Source organism: Rhinolophus hipposideros, assembly GCF_964194185.1.
Source record: "Rhinolophus hipposideros genome assembly, chromosome: 8".
Classification (NCBI taxonomy): Eukaryota; Metazoa; Chordata; class Mammalia; order Chiroptera; family Rhinolophidae; genus Rhinolophus; species Rhinolophus hipposideros.
Genome location: NC_138054.1, coordinates 59,772,206 through 59,799,098, shown reverse-complemented (window position 1 = coordinate 59,799,098; position 26,893 = coordinate 59,772,206). Strand labels below are relative to the sequence as shown.

The 26,893-nt window shown below is 36.7% G+C and overlaps 1 protein-coding gene and 1 long non-coding RNA gene across 4 annotated transcripts in view; one reads left to right on the top strand and one right to left on the bottom strand.

The window, feature by feature from the left end:
* Positions 1–26,893, bottom strand: part of FAF1 (Fas associated factor 1) — a 389,289-nt gene that overhangs the window by 71,239 nt on the left and 291,157 nt on the right. For all 3 annotated transcript variants that reach the window (XM_081054990.1, XM_081054992.1, XM_081054991.1), the window contains one exon: positions 22,619–22,707. In XM_081054990.1, coding sequence (XP_080911116.1) covers positions 22,619–22,707 — 89 coding nt within the window. The remainder of the gene's footprint in view (positions 1–22,618; positions 22,708–26,893) is intronic.
* LOC308500368 lies at positions 1,674–17,676 on the top strand. Its single transcript, XR_013993718.1, has 3 exons — positions 1,674–1,840; positions 2,842–2,953; positions 14,503–17,676. It is a non-coding gene; the product is annotated as an uncharacterized lncRNA (long non-coding RNA).

Here is a 26,893-nt window from a genome sequence, read left to right as displayed (position 1 = left end):
TATCAGAATTAAGACATTTCTCCAAAGAAGATATAAAAATGGCAAACAAGCACATCAAAAGATTCTGGGCATCATCAGTCATTAGGGAAATGCAAATGAAAACCACAATGAGAGATATCTCATATCTACTAGGATGGTACTGAGAGAGAGAAAGAGAGAGAGAGAGAAAGAGAGAGAGAGAGAGAGAGAGAGAGAGAGAGAGAGAGAGAGAGAGAAAAGGAGAAAGGATGTAAGGATGTAAGGATGTAAGGATGTGGAGAAGTTAGAACCCCAGTTTATTACTGGTTAGAATGTAAATGATGCGGATGCTGTGAAAACTGTTTGGTGGGTCCTCAAAAAGTTACGCAGAATTACCACATGTCCCAGTAATCCAGTTCTAGGTATTTACCCCAAAGAATTAAAAACAAGGACTCAAACAGGTACTTGTATACAAATATTCACAGTAGCCAAAAGGTGGAAAAAATCCAAATGTCCATCAACAGATGAATAAAACAAAATGTGATATAGCCATAGGATGGAATATTATTCTGCCATAAAAAATAATGAAGTACTGATATATGCTACAATGTGGAGAAAACTATGTGAAATAAACCAGACACCAAAGTCACACATTGTATGATTCCACTTGTATGAAGTACCTAGAATAGGCAAATCCATAGAGACAGAAAGGAGAATGGCAGGGGCTGGCAGGGGTCAGAGAGGATTGGGGGAGTGACTCCTTAGTGGGCATGGGGGTGACGAAAATGTTTTGGAACTAGATTGAGGTCATAGTTGCACAATACTGCACCTGTATTAAATGCCACTGAATTGTACACTTAGTACAAGTATTCAAATTACAAAGGGAAATCACATGAGCTGTTGTTTTGATAGCTAAAAAGCCAAGAACTAAAGAACAACAAAGCTCTCTACAGTGGGAGAAGGGAGGTGAATGTTTTTATTTTTCTGTAATTAAAGTATACATGATGAGGGCCCTGCTTGAAGCAGTGTGTTAAGTTGGCTTTCAAAAGATGCGCTGCCCGACAGTACCGGCTCCCTGGTGTGATGCAGCCAGGAAGTCACTGTCCAGCCAGATAACTGGGACGCTAGTCCTCGTTCCAGCCCGACGGCAGAACACTACAGGAAAAAGGCCATGCGCTTTAAACACAGACAGATCTGGTTTGAAGTCTAGGTTTGCCACTTAATTTCTGTGTTCTTGGGCAAATGCCTTGACCTCTTTCACCACTGATTAATTTTATCTCTAAAATGGGAAAAATACCTCCTTGCTGGCTATCTGGAAGGATGAAATGTAATGATGAATACATATCACCTCGCATAGCATCTGGGACTGCAGGGGTCATTTGAGAAATGTTATTCTAATCATCATCACCATCATGCTAACAATATTAATCCTCCTCTTTCTAATAACTAGCTGTGTCATCTCAGGCCTGACAGTTGAATTTCTCTGAGTTTCTTCTAAGGACTGCCTGGGGAGGACCTGGGGCAAATCCCTACTTATTAATAGCAGAATTTTTCTACAGGTTAATTGGCAATGGCAGAGAAGGGGAAGCAGAGGAAGGTTCATGAACAATGATGTGAACAGGAGCCGCAGGTCTCTGACATATCTTCCCATTGTTCCCTGGCTGACTGCCGCACTCCACCCAAGTCGCTATTTATAAACCAGGGCTCTGATCGGTGTCGAGGGCCAAAACTAAGAACACGAGAGGTCCTCAGCACAGACTACGCACCATGTGTAACTCAGAAGAAAGGCAATACTATACTGTAAAATAAGTCTCAGAAGCCTGACAAATTTGATTTCTTTCATAACTACTCTGACTCTTCTGAAATATCAAATTTCAAAAAGGTAATCTCTATTTTTTTCTATCTGTCTGTCTGTTTGGTGAACCTAGTCTGCTTACTACATAAGCTGTCTTTAGGTAAGCACATTCTAAGTTGCAGGTTGTGGGGGCTAATAGGAGGGGAGGCTCTTTAGCACGAGGGCCCAGAGCAAGCCCCTAAGTTTGCTCTACTTTTGGGTGACTGGGGATGTGAGGATTAAACAGAAGAACACAGGTGGGACAGTGCTCCAAAACGTACTAAGGCTCCAGACTGGAAGAAATGATCATCTTGTTAATGGAATCAGGAATGATTTAGAAGGCATCATGCATCTGTGGTAGGAATGAATTCCTTGGTGCTACGCCTAGTTTATCATTGTGATTCCCATTCTGTAAAAAGCTCTCATTTCCTTGCTAATCAAAGCCACCATTAACTAAGTCTTTGCAGAGGAAAAGGTAGTATCAATGAATGTCCCTCTGCCCATATTTGTATCTAGCACTTCTAATCCTCTAAAGTTATGTATAGTTCAAAGTTTACAAAGTACTTTCACATGTGATACAATAATTAGGTTGGCCAGAAAAGGACTTTTAGCCCCATTTAGAGATGAGGAAACTGAGCCTCGGAAAGCTGAAGTGATTTTCTCAGGGTCACACAGCTTGTTAGAATGCAGGCCACCTGGTATCTCATCTAGAGCTGCCTGCCATTTCGCTTCTCTTCAACCTACATGCTCATTGTCTTTCTCCCCTTCCTTCCAAACATTGCAAATACAGTCCTTGAATCTGGGTAAAAGACAGTCACGGAATGATTTTCCTGGGAATAAACTGTTTTCAGTTGCTGCAAGGAATAAACATTTTCTACTTGCTGCATGAACTGAACAGGAAAAGCAAATATAGGTTTAGTTTATTTCATTCCCAATGGACTCTCCACAGAGAAGAGCAATATGACAAGAAATGGATATGTACCTCTAGCCTTGTATTATTCTGTAGAGTTGTCACTATTTACATGTTTATTTCTCTCTTCGGACCCAAGGCAAACTGAAGAGACTTTTCCTCTGTATTCCTAGTCCCAAGCAGTGCTTGGAACTTCATAGATCCTTAAAAATGGAACAATGACAGCATTTGGCTCCACAGGCATTTGCACGGTAAGTTTGAATTTGTCAAACTGATTTCCCTGTAAGATCATTAATGAACTGCTAGTGTTCAAAGGCAGTGAAATAAGGATTACGGCAAACCTGACACTTAACATTCTTTCAGGTTACAGACCTGAAAGAATAGGTCTGATACCGAGCCTAATTGCTAGGCTAACTGGTTGTATTTTAAACTCCAGTTATCAAAAGCTTTAAACAGAGAAATTTCTCTTTTTTATTATCTCCATTTTATTTCATTTTAAATTAAATTTATTGGGGGAATATTGGTTAATAATATTATATGAGTTTCAAGTGTACAATTCTATAACACATCATCTGTATCATGCATGCATTGTGTGCTCAGCACCCGAAGTCTAGTTTCTCTCCATCACCATAAATTTGACTCCCTTTACGTCTTCATCCTCTCCCTACCCGCCCCACTCTTTCCCTCTGGTAACCACCATACTGTTGTCTCTGTCTATGAGTTTGTTAAATAGAGAAATTTCAGATAGTCCTCTGTAGGACTATGAAAACAGAGAGATGAATTCACAAGTAGCAAGTAACCTCCAAGTCCTGAGACTGTCTTGCTTTGCTAGAATGTAAGTCTCTGGAATTTCCGGTGGAGATGTTTAGAAAAGATTCTTTTTCATCTGGATAGAAGTGGTATGTGGGAGTGAATTGAAAAGCTGGATTTAAGACTGGTTTGCTAATTTCTTTAGTGGCAGGATTTCAAATGATGAATTGCCGTCTCAGTGTCTGCTTTAGAGGAAGCAGGCTAGCTTGTGAGAGTTTATGTTATGGCTAAACCAATCTACCTATCTGCCTGGTAACCTAGAATGAAACCCGCACATTTTTTAAGCACAATGTCTCAGGTTCAGACCCTTGTCATCTCCTGTCTAGTTTAAGAAGCATTAGCTTATTAATAGGTCTCCCAACTTCCAGTCGTCCCCATAAAACTCATTCAATCCCTTACACATTTATAAAGCATTTATGCACATCTACTGTATGTTAGGCTTTTGTGTTAGGAACTGGAAACAATAAGACGTAAAACACAGTTTCCTTTTCTCTCTAGTTGTAGGAGATAGATGTATAAACTTGGAAAGGAAGGCAATATATATGAGGGTCTATTATGGGTTAGGCATTTTACACATGCTGTTTCTTTTCATCTCCACAATACTGCCATAGGGTATTATTATTTCCACTTGGCATATGGGGAAACTGAGACTTGAACTGGCTACCTGATTTGCCTGGAGGTACAGTTTGTCAGGGACTGAATCAGGTTTTATACGTGGGTCTATCCGTTTCTAAAGCCTGTGTTCTTTTCGCTAAACCAATGGTTCTCAAATTTGAAGATATACAGGAATCACTTGTTATATAGAAAAGTTGTGAAAACACAGATTCTCTGGCCCATCTGCACAGATTCTGATTCAGTAGATCTAGCATGGAAATTCAAAAATCTGTATTTGTAACAAATGTGTGCTCAATGGACCACACTTTGTAAAGCACTGTACCTCAAGAAGAAAATAAAATAACAGATAAATTACAACATGATAAGTAATATCAGAAAGATATGAACAAAGTGTTGAGCAAATAGCACAGCTATCAGAATTAGTTTCCTAAATTACAAATCTTTTTTTTAGTGTTTTTTTACGTTAAATGAATTGGGGTAGCATTGATTAGTAAAATTATATAGGTTTCAAGTGTACATTTCGATAATTTCGATAATACATCATCTATCAGGGGTGCCAAAAAATGTATACACATGATTTGTATTCATCTTTTATTATCTGTATATATTGAGTATTACAATTTTAATAGTTTCTTTCCTTTCTTAAAATGTGTATACATTTTGACACCCTCTGTATATATTGCATTGTGGGAGGGAGGTGGTAGAAGAGGGAAAATCGGGGTCAAATACATGGTGATGGAAGGAGAAACTAAATTACAAATCTTACGTCATTTCCTGCTTTAAAAAAGTGACAGCTACTCACTGCCCACAGTTTAAGGTTCAAACTGCAGCAGAGCACAGAAGTAACTTCAAGACGTGGCCCTAATGCATATTCTCAGGTTCCTCTCTCCTCCCTTCCCCTATCAACACCTCCTTTTTGCCTTACTGAATTACTTCTCATTGCTCACATGTTTCAAGTCATTTCATATCTCCAAGCTGTTATCCCATTTCCACATTTTTTCAATGTACTTCCTCCTTAATCCAAATGATTACTTCCTACTCATTCCCCCAAACTGAGTTTATATTATTATTATTACAGAAAATATTTCGTAAGTACTTACTAGATGCTAGGTACCAATCTAAGCACTTACATATATCAACTGTTTTAATCATATCAAATAACTGCTATTGAAGAAACTGAAGCACAAAGAAATTTGTCTCAAGGTTATAGAGCTGCCAAGTGGAAGAGTCAGGATTTGAATTCAGGCAGTATGGCACCATAAGATCTTAGCCACTAACTTATAGTGACCCTCATGAGACAGTAAGCTACTCTTAAGCAAGGACTCTCTTCCAGTTACCCAAGGGCCTACCTAATTCAAGCCATGTCTCTCTTCAGACTCTTCTAGCTTATTCTCATCTCTTAATCTGAACAAACTTCTTTTTATTCCACTTGCACGTGGACTCCGTCTCTCAATCTGAACGAACTTCTTTTTATTCCACTTGCACGTGGACTCCGTCTCTCTGTTTTAAAACTAATTGTTCTCTAATTGCTTCATGTACTGAGGTTTCCTTTTTAGAGACAAGTGGCAAGCTCTATGAGAGTAGAAACCATGTCACCTGGTGTAAGTTGGCACATGGCACTGAAAGAATTTCCGTTGGATTGAAATTCAGAGCAAGCATTTTACCAGCTAAACTATATTCAGTGGTTAAAGAGAAAGCACATGGAAGGGGAATGGGTGGTTCTTCCAATGTGGAATCGGGGTGTGAGTGGGTAGGTATTTGTTAGACAGTTCCTTTCTTGACAGAAGGCTGTCATTTTGAGAAGCGAATATGAAAAGGCCCTTAAGCATACGAAGGATTGTTCTCCATGGTTGGCTGGTCCTGACTTTCAAAGTGAAATTCTGTCATATAGTCTCCTAGTAAACAGTAATTAGATAGCTACAGCTATACATTTCGATTGGTATTTGGATTAAAAAGCTGTAGAGAAGGTTTTATCCCCTCCCAGATAAGAGATGTCCACAAACACTTTGGGTTGATTGCAAAGGTGAATCTTTGCTTGGCTTTGCATGAATAAACTAGTTCAGGGCTGCAAAGCGTATGTTCTTTGTTAAGTTACACCTGGAAGACGTGCAGTGAATAGATTCCATGGGTTGTATTCTCTGCACTTTATATACAGTTATTCTAGTTCATCTTAGGGTAAACTCTTTACAACTGCTAAAGTAGTATCGAATACTGTATACACAAGCCTATAACAGCTTTATGAAAAACAATTTAAGGAGGCATTTTTCTAACAAAAGTACATATGATAATTTTTTTTAAAGGAAAATGTCTAGATTGGTGCAGACACTATGGAGGACAGTATGGAAGATCCTCAAAAAATTAAAAATAAAACTACCATATGATCCAGAAAATCCACTTCTGGGTATTTATCTGAAGATAATGAAAACTCTAACTTGAAAAGATATATGCACCCCCATGTTCACTGCAGCATTATTTATAATAGCCAAGATATAGAAACAACCTCAGAGTACATTGATGAATAAATGGATAAAGAAAATGTGATATATGTGTAGAAGTACATGTACACACACACACACACACACACACACACACAATGGACTACTATTCAGCCATAAAAAAACAATGAAATCTTGCCATTTGCGACAACTTAGATGGTCCTTGAGGGCATTATGCTAAGTGAAATAAGTCAGAGAAAGACAAGTACCATATGATCTCACTTATATATGGAATTAAAAAAAAAGGCTCCCAATATATGGTGATGGAAAGGAAAAAAAAAAGGCTCATAGATACAGATACAGAGAACAGATTGGTCGTTGCCAGAGGTGGGAGGTGGGGTGCGGGTGAAATGGGTGAAGGGAGTCAAAGGTACAAACTTCCAGTTAGAAATAAATAAGTTATGGAATGGAATGTACAGCTTGGCGACTATAGTTAATAATATTGTATTGCATATTTGAAAGATGCTAAGAGAGTAAATCTTTAAAGTTTTTATTACAAGAGAAAAAATTCTGTAACTATGTATGGTGATAGATGTTAACTAGACTTATTGTGGTGATCATTTTGCAATATATACAATATTGAATCATTACATTGTATAACTGAAACTAATACAATGTTGTCAGTTATACCTCAATTAAAAAATGTTATTTAAAAACAAAAAGAATTCAAAATCATTTGAAAATCTTTTCCCCAACCCCCCCCACACCTACTGGATGTCCCATTACAGAGAAATATTTTATTTCAATTAAGAGAAAAATAACACTAAAAGGAAAAAAAAAACAACAACAAAAAAACCTGATGCCGTAAGTGATCTTGGACAAATAACTTATATAGCTCCCAGTTTCCCCAACTGTAGAATGAAGTTAAGATTAAATGATTTTCAAAGTTCCTTTCAGATCAGCCTAGAGTAAAAATAACAATAGATAATATTTATCTATATATTGCTTACTAAATTCTAGGCACTAGAGTTTCGTGTATTACACGTATTATCTTATTTAATCTTCAAAACATGCATATCAGGTAGGTACTGTTATTGTCCCCATTTTATACAAGAGGAAAGTGGAAAGTGACTCACTAAGTCAGGGGCCCAGGAACATGCATTTAAAGCAAGTTCTCCAGGTGACTGGAATGCTAGTAGCTACTGCACCACACTTTTGAGAACTGATGCTCCAATGCCTGAAGCTTCAAGTTAGTGCAACCCAACTACGGTATATAGAATAAGAGTTTTTTGCAGTTAGTATTTGACTTGGGAAAGTCCTTTAATGCTCTGGGCCAGTTTCCTCGTCTGTCCAATGGGTATAACGCTTGGTTTAAAGAATGATAGCAGGAATGCAAATGGCCCCACCTATGCCTAAGAGGAGGGATTTAATAAATGTTAGCTATTATTATAGGCATCAAAATAAAGTTAGCAACACAAATTAAAAAAACAATAAAATTTTACCAAAGCTAATTTAAAAGGCAATTCTATGGACTGTTTATTCCTTACTTTTAATCTCATTTTTTAAGTGAACATACAGTGAAGGTGATTACTTTTTGTGTATAGTTCTATGACTTTTCACACATGTGCAGATTCACGTAACCACCCTCTGTATCCCTCTGTAGTTATACTTCTCCTGAGTGCTAACTCCTAGCAAAAGCTGATTGGTGCCTATTCCTATAGTTTTCTTTTCAAAACTAGCATACAATATATAATGAAACTATATAGTATGTAACATTTAGAGACTGACTTCTTTTACTAAGCATAATGCCTCTGCAATACATTTAAGTTGTTCATATTAATAGTTTGTTCCTTTTTAGTGCTGAGTAGTATTCCACCACACGAATGTAACACAGTATATTTATTCATTCACCCACTGAAGGTGAATTGAAGGACAATGAAGGACATTTGAGCTTTTCCCAGCTTTGGCAATTATGAATAGCGCTTTTAGGAACATTCATGTACAAGTTTTTGTGTGAACATAAGTTTTCATTTTTCTAGAGTTAATAAATGCCTAGGAATAAGGTTGCTGGGTTGTGTGTTAAGCGTATGTTTAAGTTTCTGAGAAATTGTCAAACTATTTTTCAGAGTGTCTAAAACATTTTGTAATCCCATCAGCAATGAACCGAGAGTTCCAGTTGCTTTCCATCAGTCACTTTAGTGTTTGTTGTCTTTTTTAACTCAAGGATAATAAGCATCCCTAGTCCAAGGCCCTGAAGCTGTGGCATTTTAGCACACGAGCAGTGAATTACTTCAACAAAACAATTGTGCACAGTAGAGAATTCCAAAAGCAAATCGTCTGTTAAAATAGTTTTCTCTAGTCTGCTAAAATTTTCTCTTGGATGTTTTCCTATATGTGTCTAGATATTAAAACACACACACACACACACAAACACACACACAAACACATGCACAACAACAATTTTGAAGTGTGGAGTGTGAAGAATCATTTGTTCTTTGTCTTGGCTAACTTTGGTGTTTTTTTAAGGTAAAAATGACAAGATGGATATAATAGGAAATGGGACGTATATACAGCTACTGTTGAAGTATCCAATCTCAAAATAGAATCTTTCTGCCTAATTAACCAAGTAGTCCCCATTTAATTATATAATGGGTGTCTCTTGGCTGATGATACAGTTTTCCACTCCAGCCATCTATTGGAAAAGTGTCCATCTTTCATCTAGAAGACACTTGTTCACAAGTACACCTGCTCAAATGTCGCTAATTTTTTACTTTCAGCTTAAGAGAATTTTCCCTGCGAGGCCTTTCTTCTTAACTTTGACATGCAGATTTCACACCCTACTACACATATTTCCCTCATGGGAGTTATATCAGTACACTGGATCCTTTGTACGTCACTGAACACCTAGAGGACCGTGTCACTCTTACACCTACTAGTGCTTAGCACAATGTGGGCAAATAGTGGGTCCTTAACAAAAATGTGTTGGTTTTGGGGCCAAAGAAATGAATTAATGGTGGTTTACCTGGTGAACATCTACGTATTAGCCTGTAAAACTCAATGTTTCCTCCTCTAAGAAGTCTTTGTGTCACCCTCTGTATCTTGTACTTACTACTATCCCTGTGTTTTCACACTATATTGCAATTATCTGTTTGCTGGCATGAGAGGTTAATTGGATAGGATAACTGTAGTTAAGGCAAATTTGTAACTGGGAGAAAAGTACCAAAGGATTCTGAGGATCCCCCATCAGAGGCATAAAAATCAGAGACAAGTAATTTAGAAAGGCAAAGGTGACTTGTTAAAAATACTAATGGTAGGCAACTGAATTTCACCTCCTGCTAGTTTTCTATACAAATTTTCTGCTTTCCATAAACTGGACCAACATGACCTTAACTTCTTTACACTATTCTTTTGCTCATACTGTCTCTACATTATAATGCTCTTTCCTCTTACTGCTGCACAAGCAAATTGTTCTGTCCTTTCCAGTACCAGATCAAATCTTAACCTTTTCAAAGAAGTCTCTCCTGACTATAAGGATTGCTCCTTCTGACTTCTTCCAGGTCACATGACAAACTATTTTTGTAAGAATATGCTTTAGCTTTCTAACTGTTGATAGCAAGTTCCTTAAAGAAAAGTACTGTCCCTCACACTTCTTTTTTAAACCTCCTTAGAAACAACCAGTGGTAGACCCTTAATCTGTAGCAATTAAATTCAAGGTAAAGGTAGAATGCAAATGTACTCTCAGCAACAAAAATTCCTTCTCACAAACAAAGCCATATATTGCTTAATGGGAAAGAAAAATTCACGAAGTATATCACTGTCTCCGAAGATAGAGATTTAGGTAGCATAATATTTAAGACATGAACAGGTTCTTCGGAATCTTTTTCAAGAATTTTCCTTAAGACAGTTTTAGTCAGCAATTTCTTTAGGTGCCTGTCAGATTTATGACATTGGAAAGGTCTCAATAGCCAGTTGAAAAGCCTTTAGAAATAGAAAATTTAAATTTTTATTTGGAGAACACTAAGATAGCTACTTTTAAAACAATGGTACATAAAAGAAAATACAATAACTAGACATAATGCCCAAGCTAGCTAATACTGCATAGCTAGAAAAGTAAACATACTTTGTTAGACTCTACTGTTACTAAAAACAAAAAGTGGACAGGTTCGGCTAGCTATTTAACAATGAGTGCCTTTACAGTAATAATGTTGACAGCCCAAATAAAAAAAGAATGCATTACTGAGATATCATCAATTGTATTCTGTCATTACAAGACAGCTCCACCCAGTCTAAGCTTGTCAAAAAGTGTTACTGTAATCCATGAAGAAGTCCCCACCTCAGGCAAAGAAAAATGTGAAGGGCTGGCTCTGAACAGGTGTGTTGAATTGTAATGCCAATGTTGAGTCATAAATCTCTTTACATTAGTTTCACATACGACAAATTATTAACTTCTACTCTGAGGTGTCAAGCATGAATGAACAGATCCATCAGCAGGCACTTTAACAGCAACAAATGTACATAAACAGGGTGTGAGTATAACTTTTTAACAGTGAGCATTATTCCATGCACAAGAGTAGACAGTTATGACAAACTTTCTTACTCTACTCATGTAAATATAACATTTGGGAATCTGGGAACGTCTGACCTACTCTTCAGGTCAGCCCACCCGATGCTTGTTCAGAGGTCTGCTTCAGTTTATTCCATGAATCTTTAATGTACATATAACTCAGCTTTAGAAGGGATCATGATATATGAAAAGCACATTAAGTGTGTATTCTGGCTTTGACACAGTTGCGTGACTTTGGGCAATTTATTTAACTTCTGGAAGCCTCAGTTTCCTCCTGAATAAAATGGGGATAATAATTATTTCCTAAGGTTACTATGAAAACTAAAGGAAATTGTTCACAGAAAATACCTAATATACGGCTGGTACTAGCTGACCCTCAACACATGCTTGTTCCCGTCTTTAAGGTATTTCAGCTGACATCCTTGATTCGCTAAGAGGTAACAGTTGGGAGTTTAAATACAGAGTAATAAAATGCTCAGGATTAAAGCTCATGAAGGCTGAGCCTGGATCGTTTCTACTCTATGTCAGTTCCCAGTAGTGCCCAGCAAGTACTGAGCCCAAGAATCAATAACTTCTCATATTACCAGCCCACAGCCATCTCTCATTTCTCTGCACTCAAAAGTACGGAACATCTATGTTTATTGTTTGTTGTTTCTTTATTTTAAGTGTATAATTTAGGGGTATTAAGTACATTCACAATGTTATACAAATTATCATCTCTATCTAGTTACATAACTTTTTCATCATCCTAAATAGAAACTCTATACCCATTAAGCAATAAAACCCCAAGCCACTCATACTTCCAGTCCCTGGGAAACTCCAATCTACTCTGTTGTTATGAATTTGCCTATTCAAGATACATCGTAAGTGAAATCATACAATATTTAGCCTTTTGTGTCTGGTATCTTTCATTTTAAGGCCTTCGAGGTATACTCATGTTGCAGCATGCATCAATAATACTTCAATCTGTATTATAACTGAGTAACATTCCTGGTGTGGACGTATCGCATGTTCATCGATTCATCTGTTGAGGGACATTTGTATTGTTTCTACTTTTTGGCTATTGTAAATAGTGCTAAAACAAACATTCATGTACAAGTATCTGAGTCCCTGTTTTCAATTCTTTTGGGTATGTACCTAGAAGTGTGTGGCTGGGTAATGTGCTAATTCTATGTTTAACTTTTTGAGAAACTGCCAAACTGTTTTCCACTGTGTCTGCACCATTTTACATTCCAATCAGCAATGTATGAAAGTTCTAATTTCTCCATTTCCTTGTCCACATGTGTTATTTTCCATTCTTTTTTATTATTGGATGTGAGGTTGTATCTCATTGTGGTTTTGATTTGCATTTCCCTAATGACTAATGATGGTGAGCATCTTTTCCTGTGCTTCTCGGCCATTTATATATCTTCTTCCGAGAAATGTCTATTCAAGTTCTTTGCCCATTTTTGAATTGTGCTGTTTGGCTTTTGTTGTTGAGTTGTAGGAGTTCTTTACATACTCTAGATATTAAACTCTTATCATATGATTTACAAATATTTTATTCTATTCAGTGGAGGTTGTCTTTTCGCTCCTTTGATAGTGTCCTTTGATGTACAAAAGTTTTTTATTTTTACAAAGACCAATTTATTTTTTCTCTTGTTGTCTGTGTTTTTGGTGTCAGCTTTAAGAATCCATTGCCAAAGTCAAGGTCATGAAGATATTCTCCTTGTTTTATTCTAAGAGTTTTACAGTTTTAGCTCTAAAATTTAGGTCTTTGATCCATTTTGAATTAATTTTGGTATATGGTATTACTTAAGGGCTCAGCTTCAGTCTTTTCCATCTTGGTATCCAGTGTTTCCAGCATCATTTGTTGAAGAGACTGTTCCCTCCCCATTGAATGGTCTTCATGCCCTTGTTGAAAACCACTAACCACACATAAGAGGGTATATTTCTTGGCTCACTTTTCTATTCCATTAGTCTCTATTTCTATCTTTATGCTAGTATCACACTGTTTGTACTGTAGATTTGTAGTAAGTTTTGAAATCGAGAAGTCTCAATCCTTCACATTGTTCTTTCTCAAGATTATTTTGGTTATTTGGGATTCATGGAATTCCATATATATTTAAAATGGGTTCTTCTATTTTTGCAAAAAAAAAAAAAACCTTTGGTATTTTGATAAGGATTGCATTGCATCTATAGATCGATCTGGATAGTGTTGTCGTCTAATTATTAAGCCTTTGAATCACATAATTAGGGGTGGTATTTCCATTTATTTAGGTCTTTGTAGTTTTCAGTGTACAAAGCTTGGGCCTCCTTAGTGAAATTTATTTCTAAGTATTGTATTATTCTTGATGCTATTGTAAATGGAATTGTTTTCTAAATTTTCTTTTCAGAGTCTTCATTGCTAATGTATAGAAAAACAACTCATTTTTTAAATTTTATAATCTGCAACTTTGCCAAATTTGTTTATTAGCTCTAACAGGTTTTTTTGGTGTGTGCGTGTGTGTGTGTTTGTGTGTGTGTGTGTGTGTGTGTGTAGTCTTCAGGTTTTCGATGGTAAGACCATATCATCTGTGAATAGAGATAATTTTACTTCTTCCTTTCCAATTTGGATGTCTCTTACTTACTTTCTTGCCTAATTGCTCTGCATAGAACTTCCACTACTATGTTGAATAGCAGTGGTGAAGGTAGGCATCCTTGTCTTGCTCCTGATTATAGAGTGAAAGCTTTCCAGTGTTTCCCTATTGAGTATAAATGTTAGCTGTGGGTTTCTTTTACATGGCCTTTATTATGTTGAGGAAGTTCCCTTCTATTCCTAGTTTAGTATGTTTTTTATTATGAAAGTCTATTGCACTCTGTCAAACATTTTTTCTTCATCAACTGAGTCTCATTAATACCAGATTTACATATTATGTTGTATAATAAATAGTATGAATGTACAATATTTGCATGCATATTCCCAGTTTATTCTTTCATCTTAATTTGTGTTCCCCATAATTTACTTTAGTTCCTTCAATACTGAGCACATGGTACCAGCCCATCTGCAAACCACTAATTATAAGAAAATTTCTAAGATAATTTTTAAATAATAAAAGCGAGTCATAATATTTTAATACCAATAATAGGTTATAATTTAGAAGGTAACTGATATTTCACCAAGGCTATTTATATCCAGTTTAACGACTCCTAGTTTCAGCTGCAGGGTAGATTTCATATCCCATTTCTTTTCTTTATTCCTAATAAGAGGAAATTCCAATGAGAGGTAATATTAAGAACAGAAGCAAATGCTTGGTGGTTCTTTCAGTTATGCCTGAATATCTGTATCAAACAAGAACTCAAATTATGGGGTGCAGAAAGAGCTTTGGAACTTCAAACGCTCTCCACATCCCCACAGGGACGTGGCGCCCTATGACCCAGGCAAACTGTTAACAGAGGAGAAGCCCATCTCCCAGAGAATCCCCCCATTGTGTGAGAAGCTGGAATAGTGCAAAGAAAACATAGCACTACTGTGTGAGAGGAAAAAAAAGGCTGCAGTCGGAGAGAAAATAGAACATTCTACCAACAAGTACTGGAAAACAAAAGAAAGACCTCTACCTGTCACCTATCAACCTGTTGCAGAAGCCACTCCCGTAGATGCCAGACTTCCCGTCAACAGTCTGTAAGTGTTCAGATTTCTCCATATCCTCACTAACACTTGTTACCTGACTTTTTGATTCTAGTCATTGCAGTTGATGTGAAGTAGTATCTCGCTGCGGTTTTGATTTACATTTGCTTGATGACAATGACGTGGACCATCTTTTCATGTGCTTATTGATGATTTATATATCATCCTTGGATAAATATCTGCTCAGATCCTCTGCCCATTTTCTTAATGAGTGTAATCTGCCGTTTTGCTAATGAGTTGTAAGAGTTCTCTATATATTCTAGATACAAGTACCTTACCAGATATATGATTTGCAAACATTCCTTTTCCCAATCTGTGGGTTGTCTTTTCATTTTCCGGATGGTATCCTTTGAAGTACAGTTAGTCAACAGCACTGATTCTACCTCATCTTTTTATAACTAACACAGAGCTTATAAAGTAATCATTAAGTTAAACTCTTCTCTTGTAACATATATTTTTCATTGATAAACAGAATGAAGAGCAATGACTACTTCTACCTCATATATATACATATAACAATACGCCCAAACTGATTCTTACTTTGTACATATTAGTAATTTCCTCTAATTGTAAAGCAACATAATGTGCATGCCGTGTGGTCACTGCTCTTCCACAGACCATCCTATTGCCATCACATGCCATCCAATAGTGCCATTTGATGAATACTTTTCAAGGAACTCATTCTGCTATCTCGTTTGAGCATTTTCTATTGTTAACTTTGTAGCTGGATTTACAAGTTTCTTGGCAGTAGTAGGATTTACCTCCACTTTTACTTTAAGGAATACAAATGTAAACAATTTCTCCTCTGTGGTTTGGTTACTTCTCTGCCTTGAGCAATACCTTTTTTTTTCAGTAGTATTATTTTTCTCATTTTGAAAAAAAAAGCCCATTGATTTAACAAACAAAAACTATGAAGGCTTCATGCTTTTATGAAAAATTTCATAACAGAGAAACACTAGCACTAGGGGTAAATGGATCGCTTCTCCTATATAATCAATATTCACCTCTTAATCAAAATTTTCTTTTATGGCACCTAGCATGAAATCATCACAATCAGAGTAAGCTACCTTGGCATTTTCTATACTAGCACTAGAGTTCTCTGAATTACGTTTATACTGATGTTGAATTAGTTTGAACTATGTTAAACTGACTTACAATATTTATTATATCATTTTGAACATTATACTTCAATGAACCACATTTGAGCCATAATCAATTTTGGGGAACTAAGAATATAACTAATTTGAGAAAGGAAAAATGAGAATAGAGATCCAATATGGCAGAATAGATAAATGCTGTGGCTGCCTCATCCTGTGAACACATCAAAATTACAACCAAATGATAGAACAGTCAACCTGGAGAACTATCTGAAGTCTAGCTGAAGAGAAATTTTATAATTAAGGATATAAAGAAGAAGCCACATTGAGACTGGTAGGAGGGGAGGAGATGCGAAATCGGCTGGTCCCAAACTTCTATGTGTCAGTTGAGAATTGGGAGGGATATCTCGGTTGTGGAGTTTCCTCCCAAAGGAACAAGAGACCCTAACCCTACATCAGATTCCCAGCCCAGAATACTCGTGCTGGGAAGAGGAGATGCCACAACATCTGACTGTGAAAAACAGTGGGGATTCCAAATGCCCGGGTGAGGCTGCAGGAAAGGCTGCAGGAAACCCAGATGTCCTCTTAAAGGTCCTGTGCACACTCATTCACAGGTACTCACTCTGGACTATGGCAGAGGGACAATGACGCAGGGACATATGGGGAAAGACTGAACTGTGTGGCTGCACGGTGAGGACTGGAGGAAAAGTTGCTCTCACCCCTGTGTGGGGTCCTTTGCTTGTGCAGCTGGCAGGCGGGTGCCATCTTTTGTGTTGAGCCTTCCCCCCATGGCCAAATCAGTCTAAATTGGTCTGATGAGCTCTGTTTGCTCCACCCTGGCCACTCACTGAGACCCTGCCATACCCAACTCCATACCACACGAGGCTTTATCAGCAGCTGAACCTTACAGGGAGTTGGGAGCGAGCAGCTGGCAGCAGGCCTCGGAACGTCCTGCCTTTTTGTGGAGCTACCTCAGTCCTAAAACGGGCGGTAGCCACCCTCAGTTTGCAGCGTGGCTTCTCCCACATGGCTCCAGGTCTAGCACAAGTAGAGACAAACTGTGGATCGCTTTATAGCTCCTACCTGGTAGTCCCTGGCTGGTCACAGGCAGTGGCTGACCTGGGCCTGAACTTGGCCCCTTCCAAGAGAACATTGTATTTTCATTTTTATTTGTTGCTAGGTTTTTAAAAAATTAATCTTTTGATTTCTCCTTTGACCCATTGGTTGTTCAATAGCAACATGGAAGTTGGCTTCAGACTACAGGAGAGCACCACCCAATTAGTTCTATAAATGGCACACCCAAAGGACAGTCTCAATAGGCACCAGAGCCCACTGGAGTGAATCCCACACCCTGGGGTAAGCCCCTAGCACAGCAGCCCATAAACTGTGGATGGGGCCAAACCCCACAGCCAGTCAGTCTGAGGGTCAATCCTACCCACTGACTGACTTAGTGCCACTAGCAACCAAGGCTCAAAAATAAGAGGAGGGCACATATAACTCACACAAGGGACACTCTTGGAGCACCTGGCACAGGTGATCAGAAAGACTGAGTCACTGAGCCCCACAGGGAAACTACTATATAAGGCCACCTGGCAAGAATGGGAGACGTACATAGCAGGTCTACTAATACCTAGAAACTTACACAGAAAGACAGCCAAAATGAGGAAACAAAGAAATACATTCCAAATGAAAGAATAAGAGAAAACTCTGTAAAAAGAAATAAACAAAATGGAGATAAGCAACCTACCAGAGACAGAGTTCAGAGATTTGGAAGACAAGGTAGCAGAAAACACCCAATCAGAATAGCAAAAAGAAAAAAAAGAATCAAAAAAGAAAAATGAGGACAGTTTAAGAGACCTCTGGGACAACAGCAAGTGTAATAACACTCACAGCAAAGGGGAACCAGAAGGAGAAGACCCAAAGCAAGGGACTGAGAACCTATTTGAAGAAATATTAGGTTGGTGCAAAAGTGTGGTTTTTGCAATTTTTAACCTTTTAAACTTCTGTTACTTTTGCACCAATCTAATAACAATTGAAAACTTTCCTAACCTGGCAAAGGAAATAGACAAACCCAGGAAGTGCAGAGTACCAAACAAGACGAATCCAAATAGGCCCTTACTAAGACACATTATAATTAGAATGGCAAAGATTAAAGACAAAGAGAGAAGCAGTAAGAGAAAAGCAATTAGTAACTTATCAGGGAGCTCCCGTAAGACTGTCAGCTGAATTCTCAACAGAAACTTTGCAGGCCAGAAGGCATTGGCACAAAATATTCAACGTGATCTACAACCAAGACTACTCTACCCAGCAAGGCTGTCATTTAAAAATCTAAGAACGGATAAAGAGCTTCCCAGACAAGAAAAAGCTAAAGGAGTTAATCACCACCAAACCAGTATTACAAGGAATCTTAGAGGGACTTAAGATAGGAAAAAAAATATATCAAAAATATGAATAATAAAATGGCAATAACTACATATCTATCAACAATTACCTTAATGTAAATGGATTAAATGCTTTGATCAAAAATATAGAGTGGCTGAATGGATAAGAAAAAACCCTTTCATATACTGCCTACAAGACACTCACTTCAGATTGAAAGACACACAGACTGAAAGTAAAGGGATGGAGAAAGATATTTCATGAAAATGGAAAAAAAAAAGAAAAAAAAATCTGGGGTAGCAATACTTATACCAGGCAAAACAGACTTTAAAACAAAGGCAACAACAAAGAAACAAAGAAGGACCCAGTAATTCCACTTCTGGGTATTTGTCTAAAGAAACCCAAAATGCTACTTTGAGGAGATGAGTGCATCCATATGTTCATTGCAGCACTGTTTACAAAGATGTGGAGGCAGCTGCGCTGTCCATCGATGGATGACGGGAAAAAGAGTAGGTGGTACAAATACACAATATTGCTCAGCAATGAATGGGAATGGGTTCTTACCAACTGCGCTGGCATGGATGGTCCTAGAGGGTATTTTACTGAGTGGAGTAAGTCAGATAAAGAAAGACAGATGCAATGTTATTTCACTTATATGTAGAATCTAAAGAACAAAACAAAGAAATAAATAAAACAGAAACAAACTCATAGGTACCAAGAACATTTTGATGGTTGCCAGATGGGAGTGGAGGGTTAAAGGCGTGGGTGAAAACGGGGAAGGGAATTAAGAAGTACAAATTAGTTGTTACAAAGTAGTCATGGGGACGCAGGGTTTAGCATAAGGAATGTAGTCAATAATATTGTAATAACTATGTATGGTGTCAGATGGGTACTAGATTTATTGGGGTGATAGATGAGATGGGAGTTGGGGGAAGGTTTAAAAGCTGAAAGGATTAAGAAGAACAAATTGATAGCTACAAAATAGTCATGGAGATGTAAAGCATAGAGAATATAGTCAATAATATGATAATAACTATGCGTAGTGTCAGGTGGGTACTACAGTAGTCAGGGGGATCACTTCTTAAATTATATAAATGTCTGTTATGCTGCACACCTGAAATTAATATAAAATAATACTGAATGTCAACTGTAATTGAAAAACTAAAAATGTGGTGGGGGGGAAGGTGAAAGGCAATAAATGGTTCCGATTTCCAGGTATAAAACAAGTCATGGGAATGTAACATACAGCATGGGGAATATAGTCAGTAATATTGTGATAGAGTGGTATGGTGTCAGATGGTTGCTGATTTATGATGATCACTTGTTCAGGTACATAAATGTTGAATAACTATGGTATACACCTGAAATTGATATAATGTTGTATGTTAGCTATATTTTAAATCTTAAAAAAGTAAAATGAATGTAAATTTAATAATAATGTGAATGACATGGAAATTAAAAAACCAAAGTTAAATGAATATTTGTCATTAACGCAATTCTATTTATATATGAGCAGTCTAATTGTGACAAATACAATGAATGAAATAGAATTTGGAGGGAACAATATTGATTACGTTGCTTTTTCACATCTAGCTGCCTGGATTCCTTGGTAGGTAACTGAGTATTCTAGTCATCCAGGAATCACACTGAAAAACACTAATATAAATATATACTTCCTGGTGAGAGTTAGAACAATTACTGACATAAAGGTTAGTCCATTCTGGGCCACTGAAGAATGATTCAGAGTATGGATACGGTTTGGGTTTGGTTTTATTTAATAAAAGCTTTATGAAGTATAGGTATCTCTGATTGCACTAACATCATGGAATCCTTGAAGTGATAGATGTAACTGGACCAAAGTTAAGTTTAAATAAATTCAGGCCTAGAAGCCATCATCCAAACCTGTTCATGAATTTCATTTTAACAGCAAGCTTCAAGTCTTATTTGAAAATTAAAAATAAAAAGTCAAGGCAAATTCACAATTACAAGGAACAGTGTTTCTTGTCACATACACTCAGCAGATACCATTATGATCTCTGCATAGTCCAAAAGAAGTCTTTAAACTTAGAAAAGCTTTTCTTAGGAACTGTACTTATGACCTGAATGATAACTTTCATGAAGGCACTCTAAAATCAAAGAGAAATCCTTACCTCTTGCAGTTAAATTTCAATAAAAATTTCAATTATATGGAGCCTGGATTTTTCCTGTAACCCTCACATTCAATTTTGTGCTCAGTCTTAAAGGAATTAAAGTCAATTTCTTTACCAATGAATTATGAGGAACACAAATTAAGATGAAAGAATGAACTGGGAATATGCATGCGAATATTGTGCATTCCTATTATTATACAGCATAATCTGTAAATCTAGTACTAATCAGACTCAAGATTTAAATGGTTGAAGAATGTGTTTAGGAATTATTGTCAATCAATGCCTATATTCTAGGATAAATGTAATCTTGAATGGCAACACACCTATTATTACAAATTCCTAACTAAGTACGGTGCTTCATTATTTTTGAAATGTCAGTGTCAATTAACAGAGTAACAGATAAACATTTTTTCCACCATATATCTGATTACCTTTCTCTCAGAGTAAATGATACACTGACTATTAAGAAAAATTACAAACTTAATGTTTTTATAGGAATAAAAGAAACCTAATGAGCATTAAAACTCTAACCTAGTTATAGCACTCCAAATTTTCACATTTGTTAATGTGGTTTTATACCACTGTAATCGAGAATTTTTTAAAGTAACATTATTTCATGTAAATTCTTCCAAGTATTCATTTATTCAATCATCTGACAAACATTACTGAGTGCCTACTTTGTCCAAGGTACACTGTCTGGGGATAGAGTTACAAATGTGACTACGACACAACCCTTGCTCTTAACAAAGTCACAGTCTAATGAAAGACAGAGAAGTAAATAAAGTAAAATATCGTAGTACAAAGTTATAGTAAATCATCTACACGTTTCCCATTTGCAATAACTAAAGGCTATTATTCTATTGAAAACACTTACTGTACCTGGAAACTTCATCATTGCTCAGAAAGCATACCCTCCCTTATTTGTTCTATGGAAATCTTATTTAATTAAAAACAAACAAAATTAAAGAGGATAATTTTATAAATGTCTGTGAACTAAGCATCTCGAATGAACAAATGCTAAAATTTGTTTCATATTTTATCTTAAAACTATTTTCCAAATCCAGAAATTTCTTGACTGATAAAGCACTAATGATTACTTGAGACTGTTATAGGCGCCACTGGCTGTGTGACATTGGGTACATTAACTTAACCCTTTTGACTCTCATGTTTCTCAGTCAAAAGTAGAGATAATAGAACCAATCTGTGCTAGGTTATTTTCCATTTGACCCTCAGTATCCACGCTCCACCTAGCTTTTTGCGCAAGGAGGTTCTCTTGCCTTTCAGCTTCTAGTAGGCTTAGGTCAACAGGAAGTACCAGCAGGAGATCAGTGTGGAAGGCAAATGAAGCTATTCCCTGGTTTTCTCTCTACCAGGTCACCAAGGGCTGGCTCTATCCTTCTCTCAGAAGCAGTCCTCTCCATATACCACCCTCTCTGGGGTGGTAAGGGCTCCCTTCAGCCCTACAGTCTGTGGTATTGTTGTTGACTTTCACAAACCCTACCCATTCCTTTACAAACAGTTCCCTTATTAAACTCTTTTCAAATAACCCAGTTTGAAAGTGCCATCTGGTTTTTGCCAGAACTCTGATTCATATACAGCCTCAGGGTGTTGTTTTGAGGATCACATGAGAGGATAAATGTAAAATGCTTAGCATATTATAAATATTCAATAAGTGTTGACTACCACTGTCATTACTAATATTGATGTTGTTATTTTATTTGCGGTCCCGGGTTCATGTCATCTACACCATCTGAATATGTTCAGGAGACTGAGAAATTCAGAATTCTGGAGATCTTTTGCTACTTCTCACAGCGCCTCAAAAATATGTTCAAATATAAAATAATTTATTTCTAATCGATCTCAATATTTAAAAAGAGTAAAAATGACCTTAAAAATGAGTGAAAAACCCACATAGTAGAGAGGATTTTCTGGACTGTAGTTTCTTCTGTAAATATGCTTTGGAATTCATTTCCTGCAAATCGACCTCTTGCCACCATGGCAAATCTAGCAAAGTATAAGTGTCCATAAAGTTAAACAAATTGTTGGGTTGTGGGGTCAACGAAAGAATGAACTAAAAGGTAAACTCAATGGCATAAGTCCTGGTTAATCTGGAAATGTATCTTCATCATCCTTACTTATCAATCATGACATAGGCAAGCATCACCATTTGATAAATTATCTCATCAAAATCCTATTAAAGGTCTTAACCTTTCACCTTACCTCATCCTTTATATCTTCCTGTTGTTGGGCTGTGAAGATCTCCATTGCAGCCATGAGTCTCATCATTAACTCATCCACTGTTGTGTTACCTAGCAACACATGGAGATTGCCAAACTTCACATTAGTTATTATAAAATAAAAAGTCATTCTAGAATTAATCAGTAAGAAATAACCACAGTCTTAAAAAACAAAACAAAAAAACTTACAGACTAGTATGCTATCATCTGGTTAAAATTCTTTCATTGAAAAGTTTCATATGTTCAATAAGAAAGAGTAAAGCAGTATACTGGTAATTTAAATATCAGAATATTTAGATTTGAGGGAAGAGTCTCTCTCTCTCTCCCTCTCTCTGGAACAGTCTCTTAATAAGGATTTTAGCACGATAAATAAGAACGTCCATGTCATGAGGATCAAAAAGTTCTTTCAAGTTTACTTAATAACACTGGTAACAACTACCATTTGTTTATTGCGAATGATTAGGCTAAACACTTGATACGTTATCTCATTTAATCTACAACAATTCTACAAAGGTGTCATGATTTAGATTTTAAAGAGAAGGAAAATGAGGCTTAGAGTGCTCAAGTAACCTGCCCAGCCAAGGTCAAGCTGCTTAAGTGGTGGGGCCAGGATTTGAAGCCATATGAGTTTGACTCAAAGCCTGTCCTCTGTCACCTCAATACACTGATTACTTAATTGTTTCCTATCACTAAAAATTATTTGGTGAAACAAACAGTAATTCAATTTCTGAAAAAATTTGATTTCTTTTTTTGCCAAAGTGATATTTTCCCCTTTCAGCTGCTTTCAAATAATTATACTATAATCTTTATGAAGAGGTTATTTAAAATGTTTGATTTTCCTTAATGCTATTTTATTTCATGTCCAAGTCCAACAAACATATAGCACATGTTTGCCATTTCCTGAATGCATTAAGTCCTGTTATTTGCTTTGGATGCATCTACGAGAGAGAAATTCATGAGGATACATAGAGATATACCAATTCTTCCGTTCTTTCAAATCTATGGGCAAAAGAGTCTTTCTACAGGGCCTGAGAAGGTGTATTTTTGTCCCATTAATGAAATGACCACCATTGAGACAACAAATAGCAAGTATCCTTGCTGGTTTTCTTCCAAAATAGAGCTTGACTAACATGATCTTTCAATGGTCCTTTCCCCAATTTTCCTTATATCCACTGGAAGCATAGGGTTAGGGAGCATCTGTGGTCCGTAGCCAAAAAAAAAAAAAAAAAAAAAAAAAAAAAAGATCTAATTTGGTCACATGAGCACTACTTTCTCAATAAATGAGCTGGAGAACAAACATTATGTTGGTGTGGTATTATGGTACAGAGAATGCAAAACTGGTTTTGTAGTCATAATTCTAACCCTAGTACCACTACTTACAAATTATATGCTCTGGTACCTAGAAATTGTCTAGCACATGAGGGGCTTAATAAATATTCACTTAGTAAACACATGAATAAGTAGTGAGTACAATAGCTCTCTAAGGATCAATTTCCTTATCCGCAAAATAAAGATAACACTACCTTTGTAGGGTTCTTAGAAGGATTAGAGATAATATAAAGACACAGGTATATAGTGCACACACAATCACTGGTAGTTATTATTGATAGATATGGCAAATGGCAAAAAGTTTAGGATCTCCTTCAATGTAGATTTTGTTACTGGGCAAATTTTTGGGTTTCCATTTCTTATTTGTAAACTGCAGTGACAAAGACTCAAAGTATAGGGCATGAACACTTTATGTAGAGTACTGGAATCCTCAGTGGGAAAATATAATAACATAGCTGTATAGGTGACTATACTGACCATTAATTTCAGCCTTAAGCCACTGTTTATCAATCATGCTACAGCCCCAACTGTGAGGATTCACTGCCAAACTGGACTTGTAGGTACTTTCGACCTAAGGCCTCAATGATCCAAGACGGAAAAATGGTACCAGGTGATGCAGTTCAGGGCAAATTTATTCTTTCTAGCTTACTACAGTCATTTTCAAATCTTTTGGTTTTAGAACCCCTTTATACTCTTAAAAACTATTGAGATCCCTGCAGAATTTTTGTTTATGTGGGTTATACTTATCAACATTTACTATGTTAGTAATTAAAACTGAAATATTTAAAACATACTTATCAATTTATTTAAAAGTAACAATAATAAACCCAATATATGTTAATGTAAACATCACATTTTTATGAAAAATGACTCTGTTCTCCCAAAAAAAGTTTAGTGAGAAGAATGGCATTGTTTTAACATTTTTTGCAAATCTTTTTAATGTCTGACTTAATAGAACACAACTAGATTCTCATGTTTACTTCCATATTAAACCAATATAATATATTGTCTTGATTGAAATTTATGAAGCAAATCTGACCTCACACAGATATGTACATGAAAAAGGGAGAAGTATTTTAATAGATAATTGTAGATATTCTTCTTTAGGACACCTAAACTGACAAGTGAAAGTTTCTTCAAGATGAGGTACATGAGGAATTTGAAACCATATCAATAAACTTTTTGTACTTTGTTATATTAAAATTCACTGATCTTGCCCTTTGAATGGATCTCTCTACTCATGCGTGATTTTACAACATCAGGCATTGGTCATTTGGAAAATATTGTTCCACTGAGTTATGCATTTCTTCTGAATGTTGATATACCTAATTTATATCAAAAAATCATATTTGTTAACATCACCACTGACGTCATCAGAAAAGTAAGCAGTCAATCTAATGGTGAAAGATACAACTTTTTGCTTAAAAACTCAAATTTTATCACTGGCAACAATTATTGTCAGTTCTTTTTCTTGAAGTGGCAGACTCACTTTGTTCATTCTGGAGAAAAATATCTGCCAAATACCCAGGCTATAGAAATACTGTCAGTCATTTTCAAGTAAAAATGACATTCTGCAAAAAATATATAAAAAAAGACTAGTTTGGCTCAAGCAACCATACAAGTGTTTTTCTTTGAAACTACCAATGTACTTTGAAATGCAGCAGAGGTGCTTTCTCCATAAGCCCCATTGTGTCACACAAACTCCATAAAGGGTTAAAATGTAATAAAAGTAATAATTGTTTTAATTGCATGTATATGGAGGTGAAGAATATGACTACTAGTACAGTTTTGTATCATGGCATTGTTTTGTACTAAGGTGTCAGCAATTTTACACATTGATTTTGTGCCACCAGTGCAATGTCAACAGTGCAAATGTCAACACAGTAAAAAAGGCAAAAAAAAAAAAAAAAAGTCTTATTACTATTGTGAAAATAATTTTGACCTCATGGATTCTCTAAAAGGGTCTAGGGAACCTCCAGGATCCATGGGCCACACTTTGAGAACCTCTAACTATTATAATACTGCCTCTGATAGAAAACATGAATAAAATATCTTCATTATCCATTTACGCTATGCAATTCATTTGCCGAGCAGGTCTTTAACATTATTTATGAAAGTAAATGCTCTCGTTATGGAGAAAACATAACATACCAGATATTTTATTTTATTTGAATTTTAAAGGCACTGGAATTTTAACACGCCCTCCTCCTATTACATTATCTGGTGCAGAACTTTTGACTTAGATAGGGGCAGAAATTAAGTATCTCAGACACAAGATTTAGCTTAGGGCACTTGGAACATCTTTTTCTCTGTGGCACAGAGAAGACACATTGTTTTTAATTTAAGGTGTGCCATGAATAGGTAATTTATACGAATCTTTGGGGTACAACAGTAAAGGTAACAAAAATCATTCACTTATTCTTTTTGGGTAAAGAATGTAAAGACCAATTTTTTTTTTGGTAAAGTTTAAATACACAGGTATCCTATAGCTTCATGCCTCAGGGTTGCATTCTAGACATAGATTCCCACAAATAAGGGGAAACAACTGCCACTGTAAACAATTCCATTTGCAATATCCAGTCATTATTTTTTCTAGATACCTAAACATAAGCATTTCTTTCAACTAATCACCATTCTAGCAAGAAATCTCTCTATAGGGGCCGGCCCGGTGGCTCAGGCAGTTAGAGGTCCAGGCTCCTAACTCTGAAGGCTGCCCGTTGGATTCCCACATGGGCCAGTGGGCTCTCAACCACAAGGTTGCCGGTTCAACTCCTCCAGTCCCACAAGGGATGGTGGGCTCCGCCCCCTGCAACTAAAATTGAACACGGCACCTTGAGCTGAGCTGCCGCTGAGCTCCTGGATGGCTCAGTTGGTTGGAGCGCATCCTCTCAAACACAAGGCTGCCGGTTCGACTCCCACAAGGGATGGT